This window comes from Gobio gobio, assembly GCF_949357685.1.
Source record: "Gobio gobio genome assembly, chromosome: 5".
Lineage (NCBI taxonomy): Eukaryota > Metazoa > Chordata > Actinopteri > Cypriniformes > Gobionidae > Gobio > Gobio gobio.
Genome location: NC_137101.1, coordinates 52,901,587 through 52,917,482, shown reverse-complemented (window position 1 = coordinate 52,917,482; position 15,896 = coordinate 52,901,587). Strand labels below are relative to the sequence as shown.

Here is a 15,896-nt window from a genome sequence, read left to right as displayed (position 1 = left end):
TTTTTTTTTTTTTTTTTTATTTGACAAAAAACAGCAAAATACAAAACTCTCGTAGGGGAAAGAGAGTATACACATACCAAAATGTAGTCAAAATACAAAAGTGAATAACTAAACAGAAAACAACAGAACAAAAAAAAAAAAAAAAAAAAAAAAAAAAAAAAAAAAAAAAAAAAAAGGAACGGGGCTATTTATAAACACAAGTCATTGTCAAAAAGGCAAAACATTTTCCCCTTTTCCATTTTTTCTCTTCTTTTTTTTTGACTTTGTACACATAATTCTGACTTTATACACACAATTCTGACTTTATACACACAATTCTGGCTGTATATCACACAATTCTGACTTTATATCACACAATTCAAATCCGACTATCACACAATTCTGACTTTATACACACAATTCTGACTTTATACACAGTTCAAATCTGACTATCACACAATTCTGACTTTATACACACAATTCTGACTTTATACACACAATTCTGACTTTATACACAGTTCAAATCTGACTATCACACAATTCTGACTTTATACACAAAATTCTGACTTTATACACGCAATTCTGACTTTATATACACAATTCTGAATATATATACACAATTCTGACTTTATACACACAATTCAAATCTGACTGTCACACAATTCTGACTTTATACACACAATTCTGACTTTGTACACGCAATTCTGACTTTATATACACAATTCAAATCTGACTATCACACAATTTAAATCTGACTATCACACAATTCTGACTTTATACACACAATTCTGACTTTATATACACAATTCTTACTTTATACACGCAATTCTGACTTTATACACGCAATTCTGACTTTATATACACAATTCAAATCTGACTCACACAATTTAAATCTGACTATCCCGCAATTCTGACTTTATACACGCAATTCTGACTTTTTACACGCAATTCTGACTATATCTCACAATTCAATTATGACTTTATACACACAAGTCTGACTTTATACACACTTTTTTTTTTTTTTTTTTTTTTTTTTCTTCTCCCCTTCAACAGATAGACCAAAATAGTGCAGTAATAAACAATCTAGTAATAAACAATCTAGTAATAAACAATCTAGTAATTCCATAAGTCCAGAAGTGAAATGAAAATGTGTAAATGTATAGGTGTGTGGGTGTGAGTGTGTGTGTATGCATAAGCAAATTAACCATTAATTATTTATTACCATCTTCATTGCCATCACCACCACCACCTCCATCATACTGCCCTCATTGTATTAGTCTCCTTCTCCTTCCCCTTTTTTCCTATGTAATGATTGCCATTGATTACCATTGCCACCACTCCATAGACAAATCAATTTTAGATAGTAAATTAGTAATGGAGGGTAATATATAAGATAACCCTCCCCCCACATCTATTCAGTCCCTATTTTCTCCTATACCTTTTTTTATTTTATTTTTTATTTTATTTTTTTATTTTATTTTGTATGTTGTGTGTAGTATCTATGGTGCATTAAAAGAAGGGGTACAGTGTGAGAGTGTCTCAACTTGGGACAGAGATGCTGTCCTAGGGAAACCACTTCTCTCCTGTCTTTCCTGCCTGAGTGTTTATGAGGTTTTTCAGTGTATATACACATACACTTTTTTTTCTTTTTCTTCTTCCTTCTCTCTCTTCTACATTGTGGTGCATTAAAAACACATGAAAAGATTAGGGGGGTATTGGAAATAATCAATTGATCTAGCTACAGCAGTAGTGGTAGCAATGAAAACCAGGTTAGTAATTCCAAAACAGCAATAATAATAATAATAATAATAATAATAATAATGATAATGATAATGATAATGATGATGGCAATGGTGATGATGATGGCAATGATGATAACAATGACGAGAGCAATGACAATAACAACAGCAATTACAACCATAAAAAATAATACTAGTAATCATAACACTAACAGTAATGAAAATAATGATAATGATGACAATAATAACAAAAATGCAGTAATATCCGTGGGTTGATTAAAAGGTGGAAGGAATCAGAGTTGAGAGGATATAAGGGATTCATAGTTGTAAGAGGTCAGAAAGTGTTGGATGGCAGAGGTCGGTTTCAGATGTGTAATTATAAGGGGGAGATGTGTATTCCATTGAAATGAAGTCTGTAATAAGGTTTTTCCAGTGGTTAATGTGTATTTTGTTACGTGTTTTCCAGTTCATGAAGATAGTTTTCTTGGCGATGGTTAGAGCTGTGAGGAGCATTTTAGAGTTTATATTTTTTTTATCAGAAATTATTGTGAGGTCCCCCAGCAAGCAAAGAGATGGCGATAGTGGGATGCGGCATCCCACTGTATTAGATAGTGATTGTGTGACCTCTTCCCAAAAGTGTTTGATTGGAGTGCAGTGCCAGGTTGCATGTATGTATGTATCTGTAGCTTTCTGATTGCAATGTGTGCAGACTTCTGATGTGAAACCCATTTTAGCTAATCTATTGCCCGTGTAATGTGTTCTATGGAGTGTTTTGTATTGTATTAGTTGAAGATTAGCATTTTTGGACATGTGATAAATGTTTTTACAGATTTGGGTCCAGAAGTTGGCATCAGTAGCTATTGAAATATCATTTTCCCATTTTATTGTTGGTAAGTATGTGGTCTGTGGTTGATTTGAAATGATTTTGTATATTTTTGAGAGAAGTTTCTGTGGAGAGGAAATGTTAACCAGGTCTGATATTGCCGGTGGAAGTTCTAAATTTATGGCTCTGATATTTATTTTTGCCAGAACAGAAGATTTGAGTTGAAGGTATTTTAAAAATTCATTGCTCCCGATGCCAAACTCCTGGGCCAATTGCGGAAATGTTGTGAATGTGTTAAACTTGAAAATATGGTTAATGTGGGTGATGCCCTTTTCAGCCCATGTGCGAAAATTCAGTATTTTTTTATTGCTTATGAAGTCACAGTTGTTCCACAGTGGAGTGAGGTTAGATGGAGCTAGTATAGAATTTGTGATTTGGTGAAATTTCCACCAGGCTGTCAGAGTGGAAGCTATAGTTACAGCATTAAAACATGTGTGTTGTTTGATTGATTTGGTGAGGAATGGTATGTCAGCTATATTTAATTCTTTGCATAGTGATTGTTCTATATCTAGCCATATAATATCGGATTGGGTGGGGTGGATCCATTTGTATATGTATTGCAGTTGGTTAGCCATTGAGTAGTAATGAAAATTTGGTGCTTCTAGTCCTCCTTTAACCTTGTTTTTTTGTAATGTAGTCAGTTTTATCCTTGGTGTTTTATTTTTCCAGTAGAAGTGGGTGATAATCGAGTCTAGTGATTTAAACCAGGCGAGTGTGGGGTGGGTTGGAATCATTGAGAATAGGTAATTGATTTTTGGTAAAATTGTCATCTTTATTGCTGCTATCCTGCCAATTATGGAGATTGGAAGGTTAAGCCATCGAAGCAAGTCATCTTCTATTTTTTTAAGCAGTGGTGTGAAGTTGAGTGTTACCAACTCTGACAGTATGGAGGAAATCTTAATGCCTAAGTAAGTGATGTGATCATGACATATAGGTATAGGTGATTGGTGGGGTGCCACATCCCATTTAGTTTTATGTAAAGGGAGGATGGATGATTTGTTCCAATTTATTGCGTAATCTGAGATTTTTGAAAAGGACTGGATTGTTTTAATTATTTCTTGAGTAGATGCTAGAGGTTCTTGTATAAATAGTAGAATATCATCTGCATAAAGTGAGATTTTATGCGTTTGTTGTGGTGTTTCAATACCTTTGATTGCTGGGTTTTGGCGGATAGCTGCTGCTAGGGGTTCAATAAAAATAGTGAATAGAGATGGAGAGAGTGGACATCCCTGCCTCGTCCCCCTGTGCAGTGTGAAGCTTTGTGATGTTAGTCCATTGGTTGTGACTGTGGCAGATGGTGATGTGTATAAAATCTTGATCCAGTTAATAAATGACTCTTCAAAGCCAAATTTTTGTAGTGTGGTGAATAAAAATTTCCAGTTGACCCTATCAAAAGCTTTTTCTGCGTCTAATGTGGCAATGAGAGTATCTTTCTGTTGTACTGATGAGTAATGCATTAAATTGTATAATCTGCGGGTATTGTTGGATGCATGTCTATCTTTTATAAAGCCGGTCTGATCTGGATGGATGATATATGATATAATTTTTTCAATTCTATGGGATAGTGCTTTGCTAATAATTTTTATGTCGACATTTATGAGTGAAATAGGACGGTAGTTAGATGTGAGGGTGTGGTCTTTGTTAGGTTTAGGAATGAGAGATATAAGTGCTGTATTCATGTGGGATGGGAATTTAGCATTTTGTTTTATTTACGTTATTGTTCTACTGAATAGTGGGAATAAAGTTGACCAAAAATGTTTGTAGAACTCAGCAGGGAAGCCATCCGGTCCTGGTGCTTTATTATTTTGCATGTGTTTCAGCGCGGAGTGAAGTTCGTTTTCAGTGATCGGTAATTCGAGAAAGGTAATTTGTTCCGGGTTGAGTTTTGGTAGAATGGTGTTATCGAGGAATTGGTTTATCTTCTTGGTTTGGGTCCAGATCAGATGAGTATAATTTTGTATAGTATTCTTCAAATATTTTGTTTATCTCAATCGGTGAATTGGTTAGCTTCCCTGCTGAGTTTCTAATAGAGGTTATAGCTGTTTTTTCTTTATTTCTTTTAATTTGACTGGCTAAATATTTTCCGGATTTATTGCTGTGATGAAAAGTTTCATGATGAAGTCTGTGAATAAGAAACTGGTTTCTTTTGTTTATTATTTCATTAAGCAAAAAAAAAATTTTTTCTTAGTTCTTTATGGATGGTTTCTGATTGTTTATTTGCGTGTAAAATTTATAATTTTTTTATTTTTTCTTCCAGTTGGACTTCTTTTTCTTTTTCCTTCTTTTTTTATGGACTGAATATGATATAGTTTTTCCCCGTAATACCACTTTCCATGTTTCCCAGAGCAGTGATGCTGACGACTTTGGAGAGTCATTTATTTCAAGGAAGGATGTCCACTCTCTCTTGAAGTAGTTGTCAAATTCTGTGAGTGATGTATTAAAACACCATCTGGTGGGGTGCTTCTGTATTGCAGGTGGGTTCCATGTGAGAGTTACCGGAGAATAATCACTAATATTGATGGGATGAATTTTGGTTTCTATATTTGGTATGATTGAATTACTGGTTAGAAAGAGATCAATGCGGGGATAGGTTTGGTGGACATTAGAATAAAAAGTATATTCTCTGGCGAGTGGGTGTTGTATCCTCCAACCATCGCCAAGACCAAAATCATTCATGGTCGGGTAGAGTTGAGCAGTTTCTGTCCTAAACGGTGTACGCGATGGAAGGTGATGTGCTCGACAGTCTCTGGTGTAATTTTGAGCTGGTTAACCATGAAGTCCTTAACAGATTTTTCGGGGTCTTCGGTGGATGGTTCAGCAATGCCGGAAAAGATTAGATTGTAAAAATATACCCATTTATCTAACTATAAATCCATCTGTGCCTGTATCTAATTTGTCATTCATGACCTGCCAATCAAGGTGACAGCCCTCATAAATTCCCCCATAAAACTTCCACTGACAGTCACTGACCAGTCAGTTTATTTATTCTCTTGTTTATATAGGATGAAGAGATACAGATCAAGGATTAGTAACAAGCTACACTTAAAATTAATAATACACTTATTATTTAACATTCTAGATTTACTACTTTAACAAAACACTTCTGAGTTACATGTGATATTCATGGGTCCTGTCTGTTTAGAGATGAAACCCTTTATACAAACTTACATGCATATTCAGTTCAGAACTTATGAATATAGTGTCTCATACTGACTTTTGTACAGTAATCTATTGCAAACATCAAACACACATTATTCCTCATTAATGCAGGTTCATATGTTAATGATTCTTCATTATTATCATCTTAGATCATACTCTGAAGGTTCAGAATTACTGGAATCACATTCTTCAAAGCTCATCTTCTCTTAAGGGAAACAGCAGGAAACCACTGAAGGTGTTGTAGTTATACTGGCTATCACCATATATCCTATTGCCAGACCAAAGTCTCACATCGACAACATCTCCAACCTCCAGGATCAACACAGCTCCATTCGAGGAGCTGAACGAATTCATAAGCTGTTTAGCATGTGCCATAACCACACGCTCTCCATTCTTAAAAATAGATGCAGTTGCTCCAGTTCCGGCAAAACCATAAACAGAGACTCTGAACATGTAGGCTCCTTTCAGTGGGGCTGTGAAAACACCTGAATCAAACAACAAGAGACACAGAATCAGCTGTTTCCTGTATGATTGATTAATTACCAAACACACTGTAATAGTTTTGACAGATGGTAGATAATTTAATTATCTTATGCACATTACACAACTGCAGAGAGATCTGACTGAAGCAGAAGGGTTCCCTTTCGAGAGTACTCTCGTATTGCGTTTAGCTAAACACTAGGGGGAATTCCTTTTCCTCGAGATATTGAAGCAAATTTTTATCCTAAAAATACCATATAACACGCAGTGCAGCTGCACAGCTCTCAGCAGGAAGCATCTGCGTGCTGATTGGCTGTGCCGCTGCGAGACCGCTGGGCGGGACGGACCAATCAGGTCCTTCTATATTCCCGCCACAAGGGGCAACAGAATTTGCATAGCCAAGGGTATATAAGACCCTGTCTCGCCAGGTTAGTCAGATTATATCTTCTTCAGCGACTCACCTCGCTGAGCTCTGGATCGAAGCCTGCCGTCGACATGCACCCAGCGGAACTCTGCAGCCTGAGGACATCGGACTCTCTGCCTTCAGCCTGCCTTCCAGCTGCGCCATCCGGCACACATCCTTTATTACATACCATCCGTGTGTTTGCTACACACTCAAAAAGAGCCGAGACATTGTTTCAAATGTCTCGTTCCTGCGCCTCGTGTAGAGGTTTTCTCTCGGACGAGGATCGGCACATCATCTGCGTGTCATGTCTCGGACAAGACCACGCGCAGGCTGCACTCAACCAGGGCGGCTGCCCGGAGTGCGACGAACTGGCGCTGCAGACCCTTCGGGCTCGGCTCGCCAGTTTCGACCCGAATCCCGTCCCTTGCTCTCAGCCTCTCGAGCCACGGAAAAAGAAACGCCGCGACCAGAGGCCCCCGGAGCGCTCTGACAAGCACACGCCGGTCATTTCCCTGCGTGCCTCATCATCGCCTGTCATGTTCGTCGAGGAACAGCACAGCTCCCCTCGTTTGGCGGCTGCTGCTGTTTTCTTCGGCGGACCGTAGGAGGATGACAGCCTTTTGCTTGCTGCATCTGAAAGCGGGTGGTCGGATACCATCTCGGAGCATGCCACTTCGACGCGGACTGCTAGCGGCGGCAAAACCTCAGTGGACGCTGAGCTTATGCGCCTGCTCACCAAGGCCGTGGACGACCTCGGCATTGACTGGTCTCAAGCCGAGTAGCCCATGAGAAGCAGACTGGACAAGTGGTTTTTCGAGAACCGTCGCCAACTGACCGCTCAAAAGCCTGCTCCCTTCTTCCCAGAAGTCCACGAGGAACTATCTAAAGCGTGGAAGGCGCCATTTTCATCTCGCGCCAAATCCTCTTTTTCTCCAGCGCTCTCGGTGGTCGATGGCGCTCAGAAAAAAGGATACCTCGCTCTTCCTCCCCTCGAGAAGCCGTCACTGCACATTTTGCCCGCCCTCCGCCAGAGGATGGCAGTCAAAAGCTGTGCACCCTTCCAAGGCCTGCCGCACTACTTACAGCCTCTCCGGTCGAGCATACGCCTCCGGCGGCCTCAGCGCTACACTCTATGGCGGTGCTTCAGGTCTTCCAGGCCAAACTCCTCCGTTCCTTGGATGAGTCTGTCCCGGATAACGCGGCTCTGAAGTATCTGCGCGGCGCCACTGACTTGGCCCTGCGCACTACCAAGGCCAACGCTCAGGCGATCGGCAGATGTATGGCCAGCTTGACGGTGTTGGAGCACCATTTGTGGCTCAACCTAACCGAGATGAAAGACTCGGACAAGACCGCTTTCCTGGACGCGCCCATGTCGCCTTCAGGACTATTCGGTCCCTCCGTGGTTGGGTTCACGGAACACTTCACCGAGGCGCAAAAGGCTTCACAGGCAATGCAACATTTCCTGCCCAAGCGTTCCAGCTCCTCTGCTAGCCGTCACGCTAAAGCTGGACCAGCCCAGCCCACCAAGGCGGCGCCACCAGCTCACCAGCCTCGCGTGGTTTCTAAGCCTGGACAGCGTTCCCGCTCTACGAGCCACAGCAGACCGCCGGAACGTCGAGGTCCCCGACCCAGCAATGTGTCGAAACCTGAGCCGCCGAAGCCATCCTAGCCAGAGGCACAAAGAGAAGATGGATAACACCCGCTTCGGCCGGTTTACCACCTCGCTCTCTTCAAAAACGTTACCCAGCTCCCTTCAATCAGATGGCTGGGCACATCACATTCACAGCCAAAGCCCGCAAACAAACGCGCTCGCCTGTACACAAACGGTGTTTTCACGGCGACCCATATGAATCACAAAAAGAGTTTTTTCTCTGTAGGCAGTGTGCCAGCATTAAAGCATGTACCCCTACACTCAATCACTCCCCCATGTTCCGTACTCAACGTGCTCGCCTGTACACAAGCACCAATATTCTATGTCCCCCGGCCCCCTGCACTCAGGCGGCGGGAAACAATTCTCTCATATGCGCCACTTTAACGCAACATTATCGGGCCACCGAGTCCCTGTTGCTCAGCGACTCGCCCCACAAATTAATTCAGCCCCTGGCTTTGAAGGCTTATTGGCAGGCCATTCCCGGTATTTCAAAATGGGTGTTGAACATAATAGAACAAGGTTACTCGCTACAGTTTGCTCGCAGACCACCGCGCACAACGGTGAGAAGCGACACAAGTCACGTGCTTCGAACTGAAATATCCAAACTGTTAATGAAAGGGGCGGTGGAAGCCGTACACCCCTCACAGAGCGAGTCGGGCTTTTACAGTCGTTACTTCCTTGTACCAAAAAAGGACGGTGGTCTCAGACCCATCCTAGATCTCCGACATCTGAACAAAGCCCTTATGAAGCGCCCGTTCAGAATGTTGAAAATGAAACAAATCCTTGCGCACATTCGCCCGGGAGATTGTTTTTTTACTGTGGATCTAGAGGATGCCTATATCCACATACAAATAGCCCCTCATCACAGGCCATTCTTGAGATTCGCCTTCGAGGTGAAAGTATACCAATACAGGATTCTATCCTTTGGTCTATCTCTGGCTCCCCGCACGTTTACGAAGTGCATGGAAGCGGTGCTAACCCCGCTGAGGCTTCGGGGAATGAGAATTCTCAACTATCTCGATGACTGGCTCATAATAGCCCAGTCAGAGATACAGTTATTGAACCACAGATCTTGGCTTCTCAACCATTTAAAATGCTTGGGCCTCAGAATCAACGTGGCAAAGAGCTCATTGTCTCCCACACAGAACGTTTTGTTTCTGGGAACAGTATTAGACTCACTGCAGATGAACGCGCGACTGACGTCACAGCGCGTGCTCTCTGTTCAGAACCGAGCAGTTTCCCTCAGGTCCGGTGCACTCACTCCTCTCAAACACTTTCAGAGGATGTTGGGTCTCATGGCCTCGGCGGCGCCAGTTCTCAGACACTGTCTCTGGTCAGACTCGGAGAAGAGCCTTCACATAAACTGTCTAGAGATGAAAGCGGTCACGCTATCGCTAAGAGCTTTCCTTCCGTACATAAAGCACCACCATGTATTGATCCGAACGGACAGCAAGTCAGTGGTAGCCTATATAAATCGCCAGGGCGGTCTAAGATCTATCGTCTACACACAATGGCGGAAAAAGTCCTAATATGGGCAGAGCACAACCTGAGCTCGCTGAGAGCGACTCATGTGCCAGGCATTCTGAATCTGGGTCCGGACATGCTGTCCAGGGACAAAGTGTCCCCAGCAGAGTGGTCTCTTCACCAACATACGATTCAGACAATTTGGGGCAGGTTTGGAGGGGCAAAAGTGGATCTTTTCACCTCACCAGACAATGCTCAATGCCTAATATATTTCTCCAAGCACAAGGATGCGTTGGCCCACGAATGGCCCAATCTTCCTCTTTATGCTTTTCCTCCAATCTCAATGTTACCTCAGGTCATAGAGAGGATCAGGGAGAGCAAGTGCGCTATGCTTTTAATAGCCCCGCTTTGGAGAAATCAACCATGGTTCTCACTACTAAGTCGGATGTCAGATACAGCCCCGTGGCCAATTCCGCTGAGGAGAGACCTCCTCATGCAGGAGAAACGGCAGATCTGGCATCCCCGTCCCGATCTATGGGCGCTTCATGTCTGGCCCATCAACGGGTACATGAGAACCTCTCTGAAAATGTATTAAACACTATTTCTGAAGCTAGAGCCCCCGCGACCAGGCGGCTCTATTCAGGCAAATGGTCGGTCTTTTCGGACTGGTGTAAAGCACGAAGCCTGACCCCACATAATTGTGAAGTGTCAAAAGTGCTCAATTTTTTACAAGAGCTACTGGACGCGGGTTGTTCCCCCTCCACGCTCAAAGTTTATGTGGCCGTTATAGCAGCGTATCACATTCAAGTGAACGGACTGTCACTGGGAAAGAACGATCTTATTGTGCGCTTCCTTAAAGGGGCTAGAAGGCTTCACCCACCTCGCCCCCCTTCAGTCCCTATATGGGACCTGTCCACGGTCCTGGATGCCATGAAAGGCTCTACATTCGAGCCTCTGCATTCGGTGAGCTTAAAGCTCCTATCACTAAAAACCGCTTTTCTGCTAGCGATCGCATCAGTTAAGCGAGTGGGTGATCTGCACGTGCTCTCAGTGAGCGCCTCTTGTCTGGAATTTGGGCCAAACGACTCCAAAGTCGTCCTCAAACCAAGGCATAGATATGTACCTAAAGTGCTTTCAACTCCGTTCAGAGCACAGGTTATTTCACTTTCAGCACATTCATCACCGTTAGATGAAGAAGATGCTAATTTGCTCTGTCCTGTCAGAGCGCTGAGGATATACATAGGCGTTCCGCTGCTTACAGGCAAACTGAACAGCTCTTTGTATGCTTTGGCGGCCGCAACCGCGGGTGCGCGGTTACAAAGCAGACCTTGTCACGATGGATAGTGGATGCTATCTCGCTGGCTTATGAGTCTAAAGATCTCAGCTGCCCTATAGACATCAAAGCCCATTCTACTAGAGGCATGGCCTCATCGTGGGCTTGGTCTACTGGCATTTCTCTGAATGATATCTGTGCGGCGGCAGGCTGGGCCTCCCCGTCCACTTTTATCAGGTTTTATAATTTAGATGTCCCTGCCTTACAGGCTGGGCTTCTTGCTGTGTAATACATTTAACCCCTTAAGGCTCTGCAGTCTGGTCTGGGTTAAGTATTGTATAAGTCATAAGCACATTCCTTATACGACTCGAATTGTCTGGTCATTCATTATTCTTTGGCCCAACTATGTCTGGTCTACACATATATGTAGATATATATATATATATATATATATATATATATATATATATATATATATATATATATATATATATATATATATATATTACACGTATCTTTGCGTGTTATTCTCATTAAATGGCCCGACTCAGGTTTGGCTCATATTGGGACTTTCATGATATCATATTACGGGCCCACTTAGGTCGGCTTGGGTATGGTGTCTCCGGGCTTCAGAGCAGTTAAGCGAGCACGGCGTTTAGCATTGGGTCCCCTAGCGTTTAGCTAAACGCAATACGAGAGTACTCTTGAAAGGGAACGCTTCGGTTACTACGTAACCTCGGTTCCCTGAGAAGAGGGAACGAGTATTGTGTTTGCTTGCCGTGCTTCGCTTGCTCAGGAGTCGCTTCAGTCGATTAACCTGACTAACCTGGCAAGACAGGGTCTTATATACCCTTGGCTATGCAAATTCTGTTGCCCCTTGTGGCGGGAATATAGAAGGACCTGATTGGTCCGTCCCGCCCAGCGGTCTCGCCATAGGTTCCTGCAGTTGCAGCGGCACAGCCAATCAGCACGCAGATGCTTCCTGCTGAGAGCTGTGCAGCTGCACTGCGTGTTATATGGTTTTTTAGGATAAAAATTTGCTTCAATATCTTGAGGAAAAGGAATTCCCCCTAGCGTTTAGCTAAACGCAATACTCGTTCCCTCTTCTCAGGGAACCGAGGTTACGTTAGTAACTGAAGCGTTTTCATTACTATAAACTGAGTTTATGACTCCATTTCATAATTACCTGTGATTGGGTTGTAGGCGTTCCCTATGTTTGTGATGACATTCCTGTAGATTAGTGTGATCTCAGTGGTACAAGGACCAACATATCCTTTGCCAGATTGCAACAGTGAAGCAGAAAAAGCAATCTCTCTGTCTGTTGTTGAAAAACATAAGCAATATTGTGATATATTACTGTATTACACTGAGAATGTATTCACTGAATTTAACATCATTCAAGCTCACATTCACCTCTGTTCTCCTTTCTCAACTCCTCCACTTGACTCAGAGTAAGATTTGAAGTTTCTGTGAAGGAATAAAGAGCCTGTTAAATGACATTCACACTGATTATTGTATTAGACAACACAATTTACACAGTATAGACTCAAGTTTACACTAATATTTAAACTATTCATTGTATTGCATTGGTGTTTTACTCTGAGGATCATTGATAAAAGAGTGAATGTTTTGGTGAGGTACCATAATTTTTCTTCTTTATCTCATCCCTCAGTCGCGTCTCTAAAGCTCCGATGTTTTCATTCTGCTCTGTGACCATGGTGGTCAGTTCTCTGTTGTTTTCTTTCTGCTCTGTGACCGTGGCGGTCAGTTCTCTGATGTTTTCTTTCTGCTCTGTGACCGTGGCGGTCAGTTCTCTGATGTTTGCTTTCTGCTCTGTGACCGTGGCGGTCAGTTCTCTGAAATTTGCTTTCTGCTCTGTGACAGTGGTGGTCAGTTCTCTGTTTTCTTTCTGCTCTGTAACCGTGGCAGTCAGTTCTCTGATGTTTGCTTTTTGCTCTGTAACCATGGTGGTCAATTCTCTATTGATTGCTTTCTGCTCTGTGACCGTGGCGGTCAGTTCTCTGATGTTTGCTTTCTGCTCTGTGACCGTGGTGGTCAGTCCTCTCAGGGTTGCATAGATGTCAGGGAAGCACAGACAGCAGTATTGTTGACTGTCAGTTGAAGCTTCAGCTCTCAAAGTGTCTGTTTGAGGTGGATTATGTCGTCCGTCCTCAGAGTTGAGCTGTTGACTGATCTCGTTCTCATTGAGTCCTCCATTGACCGTCTGTTGGACGACAAACACAAAGGTTTCCAACAGCAGCAGTAAACACACTAAACCCTTCATTCTTCACTGTTTGTTTCCAGCTTTTGCTCTGTCATCCCCACAGCCTCTCGTGTCCTTTTATAGTGTCCTGATTTACTGTCTTTTGTACATTATTTATATTGCTCCTGATTAATAAGTAGTTAACAAGTTAATTAGGGGCCAAGCACCAAATGTGCGAAGGCACCTATTGAAACCGTTCCCGTCTTTTTTTCTTCCGCCATGGGAGTCTATGGCAGCCCATAGAACCGTATGGTAAAAAGTTGTGAAATTTGGCACACTAATAGAGGACGGTCTGGTATGTCACCATGGCAATTTTGGTGTCTCTATCTCAATCCCTCTAGCACCACCACCTGTCCAAATGTGTACTCATGTTTATGCTAATAACTTTTGAACCGTAAGGGCTAGAAACGAAATAATTTTTTCCTCTAATTTCTGAGCTCATGCCAATTCGATTGCACCCTATGACGTCATTTTCCGTCTTGAATATTTCCCCGCCATTTTCAATTAACCGAAAAACCTACTTTTGCGAACTCGTCCTACCTAGACAGTTCATCCGATTTGCACGAAAATTTAACCAGATCATCTTCAGACAATATTGACAAAAAATCTTGCAAATCAAGTTGATTCGTCTAATCGCTTTCGATAAACGCGCGAACAAATTTTACATAACGTTTGCAAAAACACACTTAAGGCAATATCTCCGCAACGCTTTATCGTGTTCAAACCAAACTTGGTACATGTTATCACAAGCATGGCCTGAGGCAACATGCAGCGTTTCGGCGCAGCGCCACCTACTGGTCCGGAGATACAAAAAATGGCTATTTTTGCTTATAACTTCTGAACCGTTTGTCCAAAAATCATAAAAGTTGTCTCGTTAGATTCAGGACGGCATGCAGAGTTGTCTGATATTCAATTTTACCATATCGGCCATTTTGGCTGTCGGCCATTGTAAAATTGTAAATTATTACGGGTAGATCACCGCAGGATTAAACGTGGTCGGAAGTTTTTTCAAAGAGCCAGAAAGTAACTTTGTAGTAGGCACAACAAATTAACAATGATAACGTTAGCGTTTCAGGTAGGACAGTAGATATATCAGCAAATATTGTTCTCAAAGAGATTGTTTTTGGAATATAATATAACAATGCACAATCACAGTAGTGACACCGACTGGGTTAACGTTACCAAGATAGCATTGTGACATTGGGTCAATGTTGAAATTCCATCAGAATCATCAATTTGGTTGAGGTTGAAATGCCAATGCTAAGTAATATTGGATCAATGTTGAAAATTCAATGCTAAAAAATAGTGGACCAATGTTGAAAATTCAATGCTAAATAATATTGGATCAATGTTGATAATTCCATGCTTTTCAGTGTTGAAAAGACAAACATTGAATCAATGTTGATTTTTGGTCAACTTAATTCTCCACTGGTGAGGCTTACTATCAATCTATCTGTCCCATCATTCAACATGTTAAAGCAAATCCAAATCAATTGGGTACATTTCTGTGACATGTAAGCACATTCATTATTCTCAAAGGATGAATCTCCACCAACGAGTGTGTGGAATAACAAAGAACTACTACCATAAATTGAACTCAATGGGACGAACCAGTTGATTATTACAAGTAAGCATATTGTTAATATTAATGTTTTAATTTTTGTTTTAAAATCTCCTCCATCATGGAAAACATCTCCAATCCTCTAGTGTTTTCGGCTAGCTACAGCACATGCAGAGATATATATAATGACTGTCACACAGTCCTTAGTTCTTGTGGTCATCCAGTTATATAAATCATAGCCTGTTTTAAATGTACATAATGTAGGCTATTATTATTTAAAAAATCATGTATAATTTACATACATTTAATTATTTATCTAAAGAATACAGGGTTAATAAAGAATCTTTAATATTTCCCCTACCGATCAAATGTGCCACAATCCAATCCAGTAGGTGGCGGTAATGCACCTTCAGATCAAAGCGCAGTTTAACAGACTTCAAGCGTGGAAGAGACAGGACAGCAGCAGTGTTTTTTTAGAGGCAAGTACACAAAGATTAATACAATTCATCTCAATTTTCATTTTGTATTTTTATTTATCATTATTTCTTACAAATTGTGAGCTTCTCCTGGGCGAGTCAGAGTGAACTGCGACGTTAATAAAGTCACGTGAATGCCCTCCGTACACAACCAACGGCCAGGATATTCTTTAATACATTGCATTTCAGTTTGTTTTTCACCAAACCCTATCATATTTTTATTAAACTTTATTTCTTAAGCTGGGTATACCAGTGCGATTTTCGTCCGATTTTGAGCCGAATTCTGACTCGTGCAACTCTTCTTTGGGTCGGGCCGATTTTCAGTTTTGTCATGCGTTGTTTGTTGTGAGGTGTTTGTCTGTGAGAGGATTTTAGTATCAAAATGATTAATCTGTGCGTGCAACGAGTAAGATGTGCATTTGTGGATCCAGTGCCGCGCATGCATTCATTGACACGTTTGTGAGTCAATCCTATTTGATTCATTTGGATTGAGACAATAGGATCGACTCACAAACGAGTCAATGAATGCATGCGCGGCACCGGATCCACAAATGCACATCTT

At 41.9% G+C, this 15,896-nt stretch overlaps 1 protein-coding gene across 1 annotated transcript in view; it reads right to left on the bottom strand.

The window, feature by feature from the left end:
* Positions 1 to 5,558: 5,558 nt before the first annotated feature.
* The window catches only part of LOC307126068 (guanylate-binding protein 4-like), a 50,993-nt gene continuing 40,655 nt past the window's right edge, over positions 5,559 to 15,896 (bottom strand). Inside the window, exons 8-11 of the mRNA XM_079816432.1 lie at positions 12,676 to 13,258; positions 12,448 to 12,501; positions 12,221 to 12,352; positions 5,559 to 6,245 (exon numbers count right to left, since the gene is read on the bottom strand). Coding sequence (XP_079672558.1) covers positions 5,950 to 6,245; positions 12,221 to 12,352; positions 12,448 to 12,501; positions 12,676 to 13,258 — 1,065 coding nt within the window. The 3' untranslated portion in view covers positions 5,559 to 5,949. The remainder of the gene's footprint in view (positions 6,246 to 12,220; positions 12,353 to 12,447; positions 12,502 to 12,675; positions 13,259 to 15,896) is intronic.